The sequence below is a fragment of the Epinephelus fuscoguttatus genome, linkage group LG17 (assembly GCF_011397635.1).
Source record: "Epinephelus fuscoguttatus linkage group LG17, E.fuscoguttatus.final_Chr_v1".
Classification (NCBI taxonomy): domain Eukaryota; kingdom Metazoa; phylum Chordata; class Actinopteri; order Perciformes; family Serranidae; genus Epinephelus; species Epinephelus fuscoguttatus.
Genome location: NC_064768.1, coordinates 13372421 through 13391349, shown reverse-complemented (window position 1 = coordinate 13391349; position 18929 = coordinate 13372421). Strand labels below are relative to the sequence as shown.

At 41.4% G+C, this 18929-nt stretch overlaps 1 protein-coding gene across 10 annotated transcripts in view; it reads left to right on the top strand.

Annotated features, from left to right (window-relative positions):
- macf1a (microtubule actin crosslinking factor 1a) overlaps window positions 1-18929 on the top strand; it is a 269747-nt gene that overhangs the window by 58361 nt on the left and 192457 nt on the right. Inside the window, exon 1 of one of the 10 annotated variants that reach the window (XM_049602951.1) lies at window positions 18227-18768. The exons of the other annotated variants lie outside the window; for them this stretch is intronic. Within the exon in view, the coding sequence (XP_049458908.1) occupies window positions 18714-18768 (55 nt within the window). The 5' untranslated portion in view covers window positions 18227-18713. Of the gene's footprint in view, window positions 1-18226; window positions 18769-18929 lie in introns of those variants that run through there. 10 annotated transcript variants of the gene reach the window in all.

Sequence of the window (18929 nt, the reverse complement as noted above, 5' to 3'; positions counted from 1 at the left end):
CTATCTCGAACCCCTCCTGGTATCCAGGGGTTCGAGGCTGCAGCCACTGGCAGTGCTGCAGTGATTTTTTTTTTCTCCCCTCAGTACATTTTAGCTCCAGCCTGGTTCTCACTCTGCTGGCTCCCTCTGAGTGCTGTGGAGTGGGTGGGTGTGAGCAGAGCTAGATCACAGCCCTGCACCGGGAGATTTTCCCTTTCACTTTGTTCACATCAATAGGGAAGGAGAAGCAGGGCAAAAGAGAGAGAGAGAGAGAGGGAAGGAGAGAGAAAGGGGGTGGAGGGGAGCAACAAAGGCCAAGAGAAAGAAACACAGGGGAAAGGAGGAGGGGAGAGGAGGGCACTGAGTGGTGGTGTTTGTCTGAGGCGAATGAATGAAATCTTTATCTCTGACGCAGACGACACAAGGCTGCTCTCACATATCTTTCTCTCACTCACTTTCACTGTTTACTTACTCCTGCTGGTTTTCCTTACTTTACGCTGTCCTTCCCGGCATTCCCCTTTCTCTCTCTCTCCAGCCTGTACTGTATTTCTCTTGCTCTGTATCTCTTTCTCCTCCCTTCATTTTTTCTCCTTATCCATTCTCTCTGAACTCAGCCCCCTTGTGGAGGTCAGGGAACTCTCCAGCTCAGCCACTAGTTATGAGTATCTGAATGTCAAATAAAAGTGCTGATATGCAGCTACTGATGTAAGTGTAGACTACTGGGCTAATAGCAGGCTTGAACAGGGTATTGGCACCGGTAGATTTTACAAATACAAGCATGACACCATAAATCTAAATTAGTTACTCCATTAGAGGATGTTAACATCAATTTTTATCTTATAAAGGAAAAAAAAGTCCTATTTACGTCAGCACTATTCTGATAAGATAAGCTTCGCCTGAGGAGGTCCTGTAATTAGATTTTTTTTTTTTACTCAAGTGGCTAATTGTATTGGGTGATTATGACGGGATAAGATTGCTGTTTTTCTGACAGACATTACATGAGCAACCCACTGAAATAGATTTGCCTTCATCTGTTTTGTATGTTTTATTTCTTTGTTTCTGTGTGGAAAAGCAGCTGAAAGTGAGAGATTTAAACACTGAAGGGTCTGCCAGAATGGTGCATTTATGTGCAATCCTGAGTGCATTCATTGTCGTTCTCCTCGCAACTATTGATGCTGTTTGCAGAACTCCACCACACTCGAGGTGGACAGCTAAATACATTCTCACCCTGTGGGAAACCTTGGAGTCCCACTTGAACTGATGCCTGAATGACTCTTGGCATTTAGAGTTTGCTCTAAAGTAAGAACAGGTCCATTATTACATAATGCACACTTAAGAGTGTCTGAACCTGGGAAAAGAACATTCTTGCTGCACTGTGTGCACTTAGGCCCAGGATGTGCCAAAGCCAAACTGTTGCAGAATCCTTGTGTTTGCTGATGGGATTACAACCACTAGATTTACAGGGCGGTGATTCCTCAGGTAAAATTCCATCTTCATTAAAGAGAATAAACCTCATTTTGTGTTGGCAGAAATTCATTTTACCACAAACTAATATGCACCATTATTACTGTTTTAAATTAAGCACTTAAATGCTCATGTGTGCAGAGATTCTTTTTGTTTTAAAATTCCATTTTAAAATGAAAACTTATTAGTGTAGTTGTGCCCTAAGTTAGTGCTCATCTTTATTACATGTCAGTGCAAAAGCAGATTTAGTTCAGTACAGTCCTATAAATACACTTCCATCTGATTTCACTTTGGCATTAAACCTTTGTGTGATGGTAACCTACATTCAGTAACTGTACCTAAAGATGTCTAATCAGCCAGAGGAGAAGGCTGCACATTGCAATTATTACAGGAATGCAGGAAGGTGTTTGTGTAGTGGGTGCTGAATGGAGAAAGTGTAGTGGAATGCAGCCTGGCCAGAGATATGTTGCCTAATTGTTTTAACCTGTAACATATATAAACACTCTAATCTGAGTGAGAAAAGGTTAAAGAAAGCAGCAAGAGAGAGAATCAATAGTGGATTTGTGAGAAATGGAAAAGAAGGACTGATAGACATTTAGAGAAGGAAGATAGAGAAGAGAAACATGGATAATGAGCTGGTGATATCCACCAAGAGGGAGGGAGAGAAAATGGAGACACTGGGAGGAACAGATCTGAGAATGGAGCAGGAAGGTCACAGGGAGCGAGCCAGAAGTCGAACAAAGGCCTATTTTTGTACCATCCGCTTTGCAGCCATACGTAGCTTTCTCCTCCAGCAGTCGTCTTTGTTATGTCTGAGTGTGAAAACCATCCCTCATGACTTTGGCTGCCTTACAGGCATGCTGATGCAGTGGTTTGACATAACCACTTTATCCTGCTAGTTTTCACAGTAGCACGGTTTTTGCAGCTCGTTGTCGTGGAGTAAGTGGCTGATTCACTGTTTCACGTGTAACTCACGTAGTGGAATGTAGTAGTGTAGTTCCAGAGGCGACTTTCTCCCATTTAGTCTCCAAGCAGACTCGAATTCCTTTTGCACTCTGAAACTAAAGCTACCGAATGGCTCCCCAGGCGCTCCCTGTATATGAGCGCAATTTCCTGTATGCCACATACAGTATATTAATAGTGGCCTCTGCTTCTTCTGGTTTGAAAGTGCACATTGTTCTTTCTCTGTGCTGTACAGTGAACACGTTACATAGACAACAGGATATTACACGTAAAATGACCAAAGCAAATCCCAAAGTGTAAGAGGCTGCAACTTGTATCCCTAGGCCTGTCCACATGGACATTTGTATTATGTAAATGGGGCTTTTCCCTCCTCTGAACTCAAAAAAAATCCCACCCTCACACAGTTATGAAAAGGAATCTGTTTTTTTAAAGCTACTAGCAAGAGGCTATCTGGGATTGTGATGCCTCTATATAGTGGAAAAGTAAGTGTACATTAATGTGTAAGCATGTAATAGCAAGGTTAGTGCCAGCAGTATTCACAATCATTCCGCCATTGCAAGAAATGCCGTCTCATTTGTGACACCTCACACAGGAGATAAGGGCACACACTGTGCCGTTACAAGCCAAAACCTCAGGTTTCCATGTTTACACAGCTATACTAAAACCAGAGTTTCACCAGAGATACTCTCCACCCTGGACAGAGTTTTACAAAAGTTTAGTTTTTAGTGACCTAAAATGCAGTTTGCATGTGGACGGAAGGCTAAAATGCATTAAAAAAGCTAAATTTTCAACCACACTATTTATGTTTTTGTTTTAAAGCGTATAACTATTTCTACATTTACACCTAGCATCCGTACTACTCCAGCGTTTTGTAACCCCTAAATGGAGACCTTTGAAATTATTGCTGACTCCGTTTTAGTTTGAAAACTTTGGACGGGTGGAAATGGAGGCGTTTCAAACAATGACGCACCTTATCCTTTGTGTGGTCCCTTGGGTACTCCTACCTTATTGCCATGGCTTCCTCTGGCGATGGATAATGCTTCCAGTAATGCTCTAATATGTTACTGTATTTGCTTTACAATGACTCTTGTATATACAACATGGATATTGATGATTGATTGACGTTGGCTTTGGTCTATAGCCAGGCAGTGTGGGAATGAAAAGCTCCGTGTGTTCAAATAAGTGATTACGACCTGTCCAGATATTTCAGAAGACAGTGAACAGGGGAGCTTAAGTGGGAGAGGTTCAAACAGGTGTGTGGTGAGCCTAAATTCTTCCTCACGCCTGGATACAAGCCAGCGGAGCAACTGACGAATGCCATCCTGAAAACGTCCCTGGTAGCGCTGACTGAAGGCCGGTATAGGGACATATAGAGGGAGACAGTCATGGCTAGTAATGTGAAGTGAGTGATTGATGACGAGGGTGTGGGGTGAATGTGATCCGTATGTTACCCAGTTGTTGGAGTCTCTTGTAGCCCACCTGTCTGTCTTGGCACACCCAGTCTGTGTTATCCCTACAGGGAGTTTCCCCTATCAGCTCTGTAAACATACAGTATGTCTACTCTTTTACGACTCCCCTCTCAACTCCATCCTCCGAATGACCAAAACAAGAAATGACAGCCTGTACTTACAACAGCTTATCAACTTAAATTAGGAAGTGGGTTGCATTACGTAAGAGTTCTCCACCCCCTTTTCATCTAGATGATTCACCCTTATTACGGCTCAGTTAAGTATTTCACTGGTATCTCCAAACACAGGAAGTGATGAATCAAAAATGTAATTCAAAACTAAACAGTGGTGAATGTGCAGTATTAGTCACATAAAGCTTTGTGAGTTGCCTGACAATTTTCTGGGTGTAAATGTCACTTGTTTGGGGCCACAAACAGGCAAGATGACAGTTGTATCTTACTAAATAACTGCTTAACCCATATCCTGATACATACACTGCCCCACCAGCATGACACCCTCCCTCCCTCCCTCCTGTATTCCCCAGCTGTTTGTGGTCACAGGGTGTGCCGGGGGTCCGCTGGGTGCAGTCAGATCGGTATTTGCATCTCGCGCGTTATGAGCGACTGCTGTCACATTACAGGGTGTGGACGCCTGCTGATACTCACTTCATAAACGGAGGATCTCAAAAGAGAAAGACTGAGTGAATGACACAGTGCCTTCTCGCTCACACACTCTGGAAATAGCTGCTTCCTAAAGCGACAACTCAGAGAGGGATGACTTTAATAGAAGGGGGTTTCCAAGCTCTTTTCTTACAGTTGAGAGTGATGAGATGCTCACGCCATTCTGTAACTTCAGTGAACTTTAACACCGCTGCACGGTGTGACCAGGGTGGGAACTAAATATGGACAAATATCTCTTATTGGCTGGTAACTTTATCTTCTTGACCAGCCACAGTCATCACTGGAGAATCCTCTATTCTAAAAAAAAAAGCCCTGCATTTGGCAGTGGAATAGTGAAAATGTTTTGGCTGTCTTTCCTGGGTGTGACTGGTCCAATTTCCACAGTCAAATGATGGTTTATGGAACAAGAGACTGAAATGATACAGCAGATGAGACAGATGGAGAGAGGAAAGGAAGATATATTTTTTATTTATAAGCTGTCAGCTGAAAAATAACTCTTGGCACAGTGTCACAAAGTTCCATATTTTATACATATTGCTCTCTGGTATTTTTCATTTGTCATGAGATCACAGTACTGAATTGCCTGATATTAGACAGAGTTGTCCACTAGTTACACTCAGTTTCCATCTTAAGTGTGACATTGCATCCACTATTATTGATTTCTGTGGGGGAGGTGGATTTGATTTTCTGTGATCAATCACTGAGACCAATGTATCTGCCTAAATCTAATGTCATTATGAGTCAACACTGATGCATTGCCAAGCCAACATACAATTTTGCTGGGAATTTATGAGTGGAGCATGATGAAGTAGAACAAACTATGATGTCGGGCGATATTGAAAAGATATGTTGTCTATGTATCGATTTATAGCGTCAATCTGGTCTATAACGCTCACCATTGTTGTTATTACACCTCACTGACAACAGTTCGGCAACTGTGTTAGTCCCGCTCGTGGCGCTGAGTGTCTAATTAAATCCCCTCATGAATGTGGCGCTCATTAGTCAGTTTTTATCTTAACCGAAACACTGCTGTTTCATGTCATGATGCAAGACGAATCAGTCAACTCGAACTCAGTGGAATGGGTGGATTCAAAGGTCTGGACTAAGGCTGTCAATGTGACTGATATGACAGCTAATGAGCGGGCCACTGCATAGATGACATGCTTTCTAATTAGGGCTGGGCAAAATATCAGAATTGTGATATAAGACTAAATATTGTTTTAGATTTTGGATATGGTAATATTGTAGATATTGTGTTTTCCTGGTTTTAAAGGCCGTGTAAAAAGTGACTTGATTTCCTCAGTTTACCAGACTCTTGTAGGTGGTCTGTTATTTTCCTTTACCTGCTTACTGATTATATCCTCATTACTTGTGATTATTCATCACAAATCTGATAAATATTTTGTGAAAGCACCAGTAGTCAACCCTACAATATCACCACAATGTCTTTATCGAGGTATTTGTTTAAAAATAATGTGATATTTGATTTTCTCCTTTTCTCCCAGCCATCTTACCCAGCTCCCTCCTCTCTTCTCTTCTCCCTCACTTCTTCCAGCCTGTCCATGCTGTGCCCTTTATTCCCATCTTAAATCCTCATGTCCTCCCACTTCTCCTCTCCTCTCCTCTCCCGCCCTTCTCTCTCTCCAGCTGCTTAGTTAGGCCTTGTGATGAGTGGTTATTAATTACAGTCTCTAATGAAATGAAGAGCTTTCAGCTGGCCACTAGCTGACAGTGCAGGCTCTGTGTCGGTGTATTCATGGTGCAGTAATCCTCCTTAAGCATGACCAGAGTTAATGGTTTCTTTGGGCATTCATTTTTAGTAAAAGCTGACCATGTCATCAGCTTCCAGTCCGGTCTCTTTTAGTCTCATGATGTGAAGCGAGCTTGTGTTTATCCTGTCAGATGCAGTCACACTGACCCTCCCACTTGGTTAGGATTAATGTTTCACTTGTCCCATCTTCCTGAACTAACTAAAGAGGAATTATTCAGATTCAAAACAACAATTTCACTGCTGCAGTGTGGCATTAAAGTTAGGAAAGTTAGTGAGGAAAAACCTTGTGCAAAACTATGTAATTTGTCTGGGTGTGTTTATCCTTTTCAGCAGCTCCTTCCTGCCACTGTTTAAATCTGTAGTTCCTTGATGCTTCCTTTGATCATAACTGATGAATAACTACTTTTGTGTCTGTACAAACTCTTCCAAGTCTTCCATTTACTTCTGGATGTGTATACAGTAGGAAGCAATCTGCGCAACTCCATTTGGTCCAAGAGTACTTTTTTCTTTCTGAACAGTGTGAATAGTAATGCTGCCTCATAGTAAAAACATTTTTAGGGCCCTAACAAGAAAACATTAAAAAACAGTAAAAGTTCTTGAAAGGTTATGTCTTGAGTTTTAGGTCAGCAGTGATTCCTCCCATGGAGTGTGTGCTTTGAAATAGCCGCTGCTCCTTGTAAAACTTATTGATGGCCTCAAATAAGGCACCATAAAAAAGTGTGCAGTGTGATTCCCCTTGACGATCATTTTTGTGCTGACCATGTTTCTTTGAAGATGGTCCCGTCTCTCATAAATATGAATGTGTGAATATTTAATAACACTGCTCTCTCACAGCCTGGGAACTCCCAGAGACAGGAGAGTCTTCAGAGGCAGCGTCACGGTAGTGTTAGTCTTTCAGCTTATAGACCCCATTAAAAACACATCTGTCTCTCTCTGACTGTCCAAATCATCCACTCAGCCACTAATGCACACTTACTATTACTGTATCTGCGTGTCAGACACACGACCAGCTGTGAGGAACAGTAGCTTTTTCTCATCACATTCCCAAGAGTACAGCTGAATTGACAATTGGGTGAATATGCAATGCAAGGTTTTAACCAAACTGACTTAAAATCAGGCGGTTGATCACGTTTTAGGGTAAAAAAAAAAAATCTCTTATGCCTGGAGAGTGAAATGCTCCTGTGGGATGTTTATTTTTCACTGGGGAAAAATGGTGTTACTGCAGTGTGCTTTAGATAAGAGTATCTGCATAAATGCATCGATGCATTTAAGTGTATTTTGGCTCCTATTTAGATCAGGATTGCTCGCTGTGTGCATCCACTCTTGTTATTAGCAGAGTGCTTATTTGGACCTTGTGCCAGGAGTCATCACAGTGCTGTGTAATGATAGTGTATCTCATATTAGTAACATGCAACACTTTTCAAAAGGAGAACTTGACATTGTTAGGTTGCTGCGTAGCGTTAGCGAAATGCTATCATGGGTCTTATGACACACATAGGCCTGCGACTATATCTAGATGAGATTGATTGTGTTAAAGTGTGTGTGTGTGTGTCTGTGTGTCTGTGTGTGTGTGTGTGTGTGTGTGTGTGTGTGTGTGTGTAGGACAATTTTGTCCTGTCTGTCTCCTCTTAAACAACTGTGCAATTCAATCTAAAGTGGGGCACTCCAGCTATGTATATCAGACAGGTGTTTGAATGTGTGCGTGCATTGGATTTGTACAGTAAATTAACAGCAAACTAAGATATGTTTCTGAAAGCATTTGAGCGGGTAATAGGCAACGCAGTAACAGAATCTTGGTTTATATTTGATCAGCACTGTTTAGTTTTACCGTTTGATCTGAGTTTTAGAGAGAGAGAGAGAGAGAGAGAGAGAGAGAGAGAGAGAGAGAGAGGGGCGGCTCTCTCGATCCGCTTCTGTTGTCTTTGTGTCTATGGTAGCGGTCAGATTGTGTGCATAGCAAACACGCCAACTGCGCATGTTCCAGCCTCCTGTTCCACACAACAGTCTTGCCTAAAACTCTGCGGATAAGCCAGCTACAGACTCCTCCCTATGGTGAAGTTAGTTTTAAGTTGGATATTCAGCAGACATTCTCTCCAGACACAGTGTCTTATTAGTTTTACTTTCGCCTGATGTTGGCTGTTGGAGGATTGCGAGCTCACCCACCAGTCCTCCTTTTTACTGCTGGGGGCTTGTGTGGACCCTCAGTTGTACCATGAATGGAACTGCAGGCACACAATTACGCAATATGTACCATAATGGTTTTGTCAGTGTGATCATGTTGGAATCTGTGTGTTTTACATGTGTGTATCTGTGTGTGGTTGTGTGTTTAACACATATCTCAGGCCTGACTCCTCCCATAGTGAAAGGAGATCTTTTTGTTGTTGTAAATCAACATGTCTAAATATGTCTGGCCTCTACTGTTTTTTATCCTGCTGTGGCATCTCCCTCATCCTCTCCATCTTTTTGGCAGCATTACTTTCTCTCTCCATCACCGCTACTCCCTCCCACTCAGTCCTACCTACTCATTCATTCCCACTCTCTGTCTCTCATCCACATTATCAACTCCATTTCAACTTCTCGCCCACCTTCTCCTCTCTCCAACTCACCGTTGTTATTCAGACCTGCATGTGTGTTTATGAGTGTGCTTATCACTGCCTTTTATTTTAGAACCACCCCGACTTAGCCGCCCACCTCTGGTCTGCCCGTCTGCGTAGCAGCATCACACACAGCTTATTTTACGACAATATTACAGTGTTATTATTATAAAATTAGTATTAATACAGCATGTATCAAAATTCAAGCCAGTTGCACAGACAAAGCTAAGCAGTTTGATTACCTCAGTCATCTGTTGTTTGTGAAATTTGAGCCTCTGTGGCGCTCCTTTCTTTATTTGTTCAGCCTTTGTGGCTCGCTACTTGTGCAACATAATCTATTTGTTCTGTTAGCTAAAACAAACTGCTGTTGTTGGAAAACAAACAGCTGTAGATCACTGACATTAACCCTTCCGCTGGCCAAATATTGCGTCCTGTTTTTTTCTTCTCCCCCTTCTGGTCTCCATTGTCATTGTTCAAGAGAAACAACAGTGGCCAGCAGCCAACCTTGGACTGCAGGTAACTGGCCATGCACAAAATGTTCCTCCATAACAGTTTGTCCTCCTTTGCACTGTATTTAGAGTAACATTTAACACAGTCAAAACTCAACATTGATGATTCTGACTGATTAAAGAATCGCAGCAGCAAATTAATTTCAGTTTTGCAATATCAAACATGAGCAGCAGCAGAGGAAAAAGCAGTCAAACGGGCATCCATTCGCATGAAAATGTCAGAGTTCATTACTGAAACATGGATTTGCTCCGGCCTGCAGCTGCTCTCATGTTGTAGCTCATGTAATGGTTTGTGGGGGTGGACTTGTTGAGGCCTGTGGTGGATGTCTGGGTTATCATGCGTTTTAGCTCCAGCCCCTCCCTGCTATTATGTGTTTGTCTGTTTGTGTTTGTGTGTGTGTGTGTGTGTGTTTGAACCCTACCCGTCAATGCAAACCTCCAGAGACATTGAAGAAAACCTGGTTTAAGATGCACACAAGCACATACAGTATATGTCATTATATAGCACAGTGTCTAAATAAGGGGCTCCATGCATTGGGTTGTTGTGTTATTCCATAGATGTCATATGAAATAACATCACATTTACTTTGCAGGCAGCATGCAAAATAAACTTTTTTGTCCACTGACCAAATGGCTAGAGGATGCTCAGATCAGCCAAATGCTCACAGTTTATTATTATATCTTTTACTACCAAAATAAGCAATCTTGCTATACAGTTCAGTATCCAGTCGTAGTGACCAGACCACCTTTTCCCCTCCACTTTACTCAAGAATTTTTTTTCTCCTCTGTGCATCACTTGGCTTTCTCATAACTGTCTTTTCATCTCTTTCAAGGTCCCTCAATTACCTACCCATCATGCTCTCTTTTCTTCTCTGCTCACCTCTGTCTCTTTGCCATCATTTACACCTCTAAGCATGAACCTTAACATGCGCAGACTGAATGAAAAACAGATCCTTTCATTCTGTCTCTCACATTACTGTAGTATTTTTTACTATTGAAACAAGATGCTACCACAGCTTGTGTCTCTTTCTACTTCCCTCTAGTATTTTATACTCACTTTTATGTCCTCTTATTTTTGAGGAAAACCAAAATTTGCCTCACAGATTTATATAATGCGTGAGATCTTTCTGTGATATAACAAGGAACCGATGTGTTGTGCCGCAGCAAAAAATATTGGGGATGCTTTTTGTGTAGCGCACCATGAGACCATGAATATTTATGACACACCAACAGCTTCTCTCACAGCCGTGTTTCATAAGAACACTTCTAATTGGACTCAAAGTTTCTTTGAATCTTATAGCAGCAAATTGATGGAGATTTACAACAACGCACAGACAATCCTGGGATGTTAAGTACACCGTCGATCACAGAGATAAATAGAAAAGGTGTTGTGAATAATATCTGAACTTAATCAGAAACCATCGTGGCTTCATTTCGTCAGAAACGCTACGCGTGGGAAAACAAAGGCCGGGGATTGCTTTCATCTAGTGCCTGTTATGATATGACAAATCAGGTGATCCGGCTTGGAAGTGGACCAGCTGGAAACATACACACACACATACTCACTCACAGAGAATTACACTTACAGAGAGAGAGAGTCGGCAAGGGAGTCAGTTCAGACATGAAAGGACAAGAGTTTCCTCTCTAAATTGCGCTTGAAAGATTGGAGAAGATTAACAGGCATGCAGAGGAACCTCTCTCTCTCTCTGTGTGTGTGTGTGTGTGTGTGTGTGTGTGTAATGATATCTTTATGTAGTCCAGTTGTAGAAGAAGTACAAAAGCACTGACAGCAATGTACCTAATGTAAAAGTGCTTTTTTGGCAGATTGGTCCCTTTCAGAGAATTATGTTATTATATACAGTGTATCATACATTTTGATGTTATCACTGATGCTTTAACACCTTAGCAGCATTTTAATGTTAGAACTGGTGGAGGTGGAGCACATTTCAACTACATTATAACCTGTCAGAGAGTTTAATCTATTGCACAGTATGATGATTAATAAATTAATTACATTTTTATTGTAAAAATGTAATATGAAATGTAACTAAAGCTGTCAGAGACATTAAGTGGGAACAAAACATATTATAGGGTACGTGACTAGGAGTTATGTCAGTTGAATTAGATTTGACTTTTCAATAGGAATATTCGACTATTGAGAGTTGAATTTGCTTTGGTGGGACGTTCAGAGTGACAGTGACATTCACGTAACACAGTTCATAAAGCCAAGTTAGCCCTCCATGCTAATGCTTGCTAACGATACTAACAGTGCATTGGAAATAGGTAACGTTTTTTGCGGACACTAGATATTTAACAAAAACCAGAGACTGTAAAATATTAAGTTGCTTTGAGCTGAAAATTCGCCACTTCTAAGCAGAAGGACAGAAGATAACGTCTTGGAATCTGTCTGGGCAAAGCCTCTCTACCAACGAGCAGCTGCCCCTGTCTCACTCAGACTCACCCTGGGTCTGGGTCTGCAGCTGCGTGTAACAGAGAACAATGTGAAAGCAACGAGTGCTCACTCTGCAGCTAAATCTGGGGACTGAAATGTCGACCGCTTGACTTGAAGAATCTCAGTGGACTGAGGGGTCTCTGGCAGATGTTTCAAATCTTTGACTTCGATTTTTAGGCGGCACCCCTAATATTAACCTCTAAAATGTATAGTGGAGTGAAAGTATGAAGTATTATAAAATTGAATTTCTACAGTGAAATAAAGTACCTCAAGTACCATGAGCAAATGTACAAAAAGAGATCAATTTGTAATGGATTTAGCAAAGATCTTGAATTCAGTTCTTGCCATGATGAAGAGGTCTGGATCCTCTTTGGCTTTCTTGAAGCCTGCAGATATAACTGAGATAACTAGTTGAACTTTACATTATGTTTTGTGCTTCGTCCTGCTTGGCTCTCATGTTTTTTTCTGTCCAGTATCAGTGGTCAAACTCTTTGCACTGCACACCTTATCTCAGCTTTAGAAGACCCACATGCCTCTGCAGAAATCTGTTTTCCCCCTCCTGTCCCCTCTCCATTCTTTGAAAACATGAGATATGTAAGAAAGCCGCTGGCTAACTGTGCAGGAAATTATGACATCCTCACTTTCTGACTTTGCTATTCTGTATGTTTGTTACTTTATCTCTCTTGTGACAGTGCTTAGCACAGAGCCTGCCAGCTCACTTCTCTGTTTATCCCTGATGAATGATCTCTTGTTTCATCTGTGTCTCTGTCCACTCCCGAGGCCCAAAGTTCCTTCACCTCTTAACCCTCTGACACATCACACTATCCACACATCCGTCCAGCGTGCTCATCTTTTTCTTCTTCTGTCACATTTGAGCCACTTTCCAGACATGGCCCTTTTCATTAAAGGAGACCGTACTTAGATTTGGACTTCACTTCCCCCAGAGAGGCAATTTGTGTTGCTATGAAGCACATCAAAAGATGCGAAGCACTGTTGTCTGGCCTCCTACTGCAAATTCTCCCGATTTAGAGAGAAAGAAAGCACAGACCGCAGACTCAGAGACATGTCGGAAGTGAAAGTACCATTGCATTTTGTGTTAACATGAGCATCCATCTGATGTTTATTACTTATGATATTAAATTGACAGTTACCAGTCTTTCAACACATGCAGTATGTAGGCTTATAAATATATGTTCACAAAGTGCTGAAAATCATTCCACAAAAAGGTTGTATGAGGGGAGAGAAAAAGATGGTTGTTGTGATTTTCCTCATGATAATTATTGACTGCAGGTCATTATTTACTCACCTTCACATTAACCTTTTCCATCAGTAATTATTAGCACTGGGAAATGTCAGATTTTCTGGATAAAACTACCTGTAATTATTGAATCAACTTTAATTGAACAAATGAGCCGAAAAAGAGAGACTTTGTTCCGGTGAAGAAGGCATTACACTTCTTCAGATGCTGCTTTCAAACCCTAAATCACTTGATATTCTGAATACTTAACATTTGCTAAAGATATTATTGTGAATGCAGAAAAATGCAGAAAATCAAATTGCTTTGATTTGGCACACAGCCACATTGTTCTGCTAATTTAGTACCTCAGTTAAATGCATTGGTTTACGCATTGCTGCATGTTTATTTCTGCTATACTGGGTGAGAACCATTTATCTGATAGAATAAGACGACTTGTCTGACAGCATTTGGATTGTTGTGTGTGTGTGTGTGTGTGTGTGTATCTTTGAGTGTGTGCATTTGTGCCACGTCAGCCTCCTGACAGCGCTGACTGAACAGCATCTCTGATTAGGGCTGCACACAGTTTCACTTCATCTGCAGAAACAAAAAGCTGCTGGGCATTTTATGGAGTGTGTATCACACGTACTAACACACATTCCAACATGCATGCACGCAGGAAATGCAATTGCTGAAACACACATATTTTCAACACATTGACTAAAACACAGTTCTGCAACGGCAATGGGCACATTTAGCGTGAAATGAAATAACACATACACTAAGATGAACTTTCACAAAACAACTGATTTCAATTCAGGTGCTTTAACAGTCCTCAGCTCTGAGACTCCTATAGAAGAGGGTGTGTAAATACTAAACTATTAAACTAAAAGTGACTGAGGCTGGGTTCAGTGCCGGTCTTCAACTATTGGGGGTGTGTGTGTGTGTGTGTGTGTGTGTGTGTGTGTGTGTGTGTGTGTGTGTTAATGTTTGGCAGGTATTGCCCCATTACACTCTCTGTGTTGCTTGTGTTTTTATTTCATTAGATATGGGAAGAGCTGAGTGTAAATTATTTTGTTATAAATAAAGAATGAGTTTTAATTTTATGGTGAATTTAACTTTTACCTTGTAAAATATCTTATATCTAACCAAACTGTCTTTTTCTTTTTTCTCTTCCATGTTGCTGCTGCTGTTTCTGCTGATTGCCTCCAACAAAGGTAAATACATCAGTTTCTCCTCCTCTGCCTCTCATCATATTCTTCTTGCTGAAATATCTGGCTGTTTGACCTGATGGTGCCCAGTTTCTTCTGTTATTCCTTTGGAAAAATCTGTGTCTATCCTTTTATATTTTGGCCTGGAGTTTTAAAGGTGCACGGTGTAAGATTGAGGGGAATTTAGAGGCATCTAGTGGTGAGGATTGTAGATTGAAACCAGGTGAAACTTGTGTTCATTGTCAAAGAGGTTTTTTTACAGGAGCTGAATTATCAACAGACCTAGTCATTAAAACCACTAAAACACTTAATGAAGCAGTTTCACATTACATATCAGTGTTTCTCCAGTGCTGTTCGCCACATTGCAGATTGCTGGCCCAGCACCTGTCAATTTTCTTTGATAGCTTAGGATCCAGAGGTTTAAGAAGTTTTTACAGGGAGCTTAATTATAAACAAAGGCCTCTTCCTCTTCAAAACAAATGGACCCAGTGATTTTAAACCAGTAAAAATATCAAGTAAAAAAGTTTCATGTTGAAAAAATCAGTGTCTTTCCAATGCTGCTCGTCACCAAGGGACTGCTAACCATGGAGACTGGTGTAAAAATGTTCTGGGCTACTGTAGAAACATGGCAGTGCAACATGGCGGACTCTGTAGACAAGGACCTGCTCCCTATGTAGATATAACAGCTCATTCTAAGGTAATGAAAACACAAGGATTCTTATTTTTAGGTTATTATGTACTAAAGGAATCATAGTTATTATATTCCATTTCTGCCAGTATATCCCCCTAAATCCTACACACTGTACCTTTTAAGAGAGTCAAATTCATGTAGGAAACATCAGCAGAGATTGGACTCTAACAGCCTCTGTAGTTCTGTTATTTACTGTCTGTTTGTGTGTCTTACCTGCACACTTGCTGCTGTGTGCTGTTTCTCAGTCAGATATTTCCCCATGTACTCACAGTCTATTTTGGTTTAGTTATTTAAAAGTTAACTGTTAACACCTCTGGACCAGTTTACAGTGTGTTGCTTGACGTGGCTCTTTAAATCCAGAGGAACTTGTGTGTAAAAGTTGGGGGAAAAAAACACATCAGCAGGTAGCTGCTGTCCTGTTACTATGGTTACCAGTCACACCACCACCATCCTGTGGTCTGGTGTGTGACTGCCTGAGGAAAAGTGTGTGAATCAGTGTTTCTCTGTGTGTGAGCAGTGTGTCCAGTGCTGCCTTTGATGAAGCGGGCCGCCGGTGACAGTGTCATGTGAAAGAGGAGACTCCCAGGGGAGCGTTCAGGATCGCTGAACAGTTTTAAGCATTTTTTTTTGTCAGGATTTCTCAACTTTAAAGAGTAGTTGAATAGACTTAGTTTGCTTTGAACTGCACCGCTTCTTTGTCTGGTCTGAGGTGTGTGTGGGGGATATTTTCATATGATGTTTTGCATACATGTAGTGTTTATAGGAACTGTTTTCATATCTGTTCCTGAAATCCATGCATCGAGAGAACACACAAACAGTGCTGTCTTGTGTGCATCTGTATCAGTTCAAATCCCCCTGGGTATTTTTCTTTCCTATACAAAGTCATTGGTGTGTGTGTGTGAGTGAGTGAGTGAGTGAGTGAGGAAACAAAATGGATGAGGCAAATTGGAAGCTATCAACCTTTGAACTGTGGGTCAGGTCATTATCTGAGGTCATCTCATGTCCCCCTGGAGCTCACACACACACACACACACACACACACACACACACACACACACACTTGATGTATCTGCCCTCCTATTGATCAGTAATCATTCTCTCGTTAAACAGAAAATGCTGTTGGCTCTCCCGATCTCACAGCTATTAGCAACCAGCGCAGCAAGCTCCTCAGCCAAATTTCATGGACTGCTGGGAAGATTCCTCAGTGGGAGATACATTTTTTGATGAAATGACGAGAACTGAGAGAAGTAGGACTAGCTGTGTTTGTTTAGCCACCACTGATTAGCTTCAGAAGAAAAGTTGCACATCCTTCATGTAGGAAGCAAAATGTGTATTTAACCTCTGTTGTTTATTATTTGTTAGGCTGCACACATTCTTTTTGTCACTTTAACTTCCGGTTGTAATTGGCACAGGTGTGGGTGTGGTTTCACATTATATTTCCTGTTCTTTCACTGGCGTGACGGTTAGACGAAAAGGGTGAGTGTTGGCTCCGATATTTTCTGTTGACCTTCATCTCGTTTTGCTTTAGTTTGTCGGTTGTTTGTTTCATAAATGATCCCAAAAATTGCAACGTTGGACTTCTACATGGATTTCATTGAACGAGTCACAGTTATGAGCCAGACTCAGCCTCTTAGCGGCTTTTTAATTGATAGTAGTCACTACGCTCCAGTTTTATGGGGGTTTTAATTGTTGTGATTATTTTGTCTGTAAAATAATTAATCCTTTAGTTTATTCTAACAAGCAGCTAAAATACAGATCTGTTTTAATTCAACAGTCTATGGGATAATGGAGACACAAGCATTGGTGATGTTCTAACAAGCAAATGTTGCTAGCTACTGTCAATTCCAACATTCATAAATTGTGTGTTGGTTGCATAATTGCAAAGTTGTTTGAGCACAGTTTTGGTTGATTTCCTGCTATACCAGTTCCTACTACTTGTTGGCATCAGATCAAGACTGTGATCTCTGACAAGATATGAAAGCTTGAGCTCCTTTTATCTCTTCTTTTAAGCGTTTGGCCACAGTTTCCTGGTGTGAACTCAAGCAGAATCAAACCCTTATACCACCATTAGACTCCACTTTCAATGTCACTGCTTTTCTTCCACCATTTACACTACTTACACGTGGCCCTCAGATCCTGAAGTGCAGGACGCCGTTGCAAGTATTTTGAGTCAACCTGCTGGTTGTCATGGCACTAGACCTCATCTGGCCTAACTTGCCCTCTTAGCTGCATGTGTGTGTGTATCTGTTACATTTTGAAAACCAGGTAGTTATTTACCACGTGGTGTTTATCTTTTCATGAGGTAAAATAAAAGAGAGAGGACAGAGCTGATAAGACATGTATAGAGAGAGGGAGTGCGAGAAAGACTGTGCCCGAGCTGATTGACTGATCCTGATTCATTGTGTTTTAATGTATACTGATACATTCTTATGGTGCACACACTAGTGCTGAAATGATTGGTAGATTGAGTAGTGTGTGTGAGTTCATTGTTGTCCTTTATTAAGCAAAAATGGTAATTATTTGTGGTTGCAGATTTTCTACTTATCTTTCTCTTATGTCTTTGTAAATTAAATGTCTGTGGGCTTTGGACCACTGGTTGGACAAAACAAGAGATTAAAAGAGCATTACTTTGTGCTTAGGGGCATTTGTTAGTCTTTAATTGATTAATTGTAAAGATAATTGAGGGATTAATCAATATAACAAATATTTGCCAACCTAGCAGAGACTATGTGAGATCCCCTCATTTTTATCTGGTGCAGCACGGTGACTTAATTCTCTAAATTTACAATAATAAGACAGTTTAGTGGTAGACAAGTGCAGAGGCGTACTGTCAGCTAAAATATTGACATTAGTAGAGGAACACATGCATGAGATGAGCAAGACGATGCAGTAAAATTAGAAAAAGGCAGAAAAGTGGGCGTTTGAGAAGCTTCTGCTCGTGTGCTGCTCTGTAATCAGCTCCAGTATGTTGATCCAGCAGGCAGCTGAAAGTCACACACACACGAAGAAGACAATGTGAGGCAGACTGCATGACAAATGTGACAGTCAAACATTCATGCACAAACTCAACAACATACCACGCTACTTTGGAAAAAAAAAAAAAAAAAAAAAAAAGCACAGCTGAGCTCTGAGTAATAAAACACGCCCCCTTTTAAAAAAAAATTTCCTTCTCATACACACGCTCACACTCACTCACTCTAGACGCAAGTGAAACACATGTTTCTGGCTCTGGCATTGACATCACCCGCCTTGTGGTCAAAGTCCAGTTCCTCTATCCGGCTTAGAGCTGCTAACACACCAGTCAGTCAGTCAGCGCTACCGTAACCACTGACACTCGGCAGAGGGAAGACCGGTAGAAGAAGAAGAATAGAAGCGAGTAAGAGATGAGGGATTATCTACGTGATTAAGGATAGCTCTTCTTTGACAGCCTGGATCCAGCGGGCCGCACTGATCAACTGCAGCCTCGTTCTCCTCCCTCCTCCTTCTCCTCCCCCTCCTCTTCCCACTACCTTCACTCCTTTTCTGCTCTGTTTTCATTCTTACAACTTCACTTGTATCACTCTCCTTGTGGTTTCTAGTTCACTTTTCCACTCCATTTCTTTGCCACCATTTCTTACCAGTTTCCTGTACTGTCCCTTTACTTTTACTTAGTTATTTCTCTGTCTTTTCATTCCTCTGTCCCCCTCTCTCTTCCTCTCTTCTCTCTGGGAGGGAGGGATGAGTGCCACGGCTGCTTACAGGCAGTTCCTCCAGGATCTGGAGGAGAAAAGAGGTCGGTGCCCACTTAAACTTCGTCACCTTTCATTTATATGTCGTTTTGAAGCCTGTGAAGACACTTTTATTAGTGTCTCCGAGGCTATCGGTGTTATAATGTGTTATAATGCAAGATCTTATCTTGTATTATCTCTGTTTAGAGGACTGTGGGTTGATAGC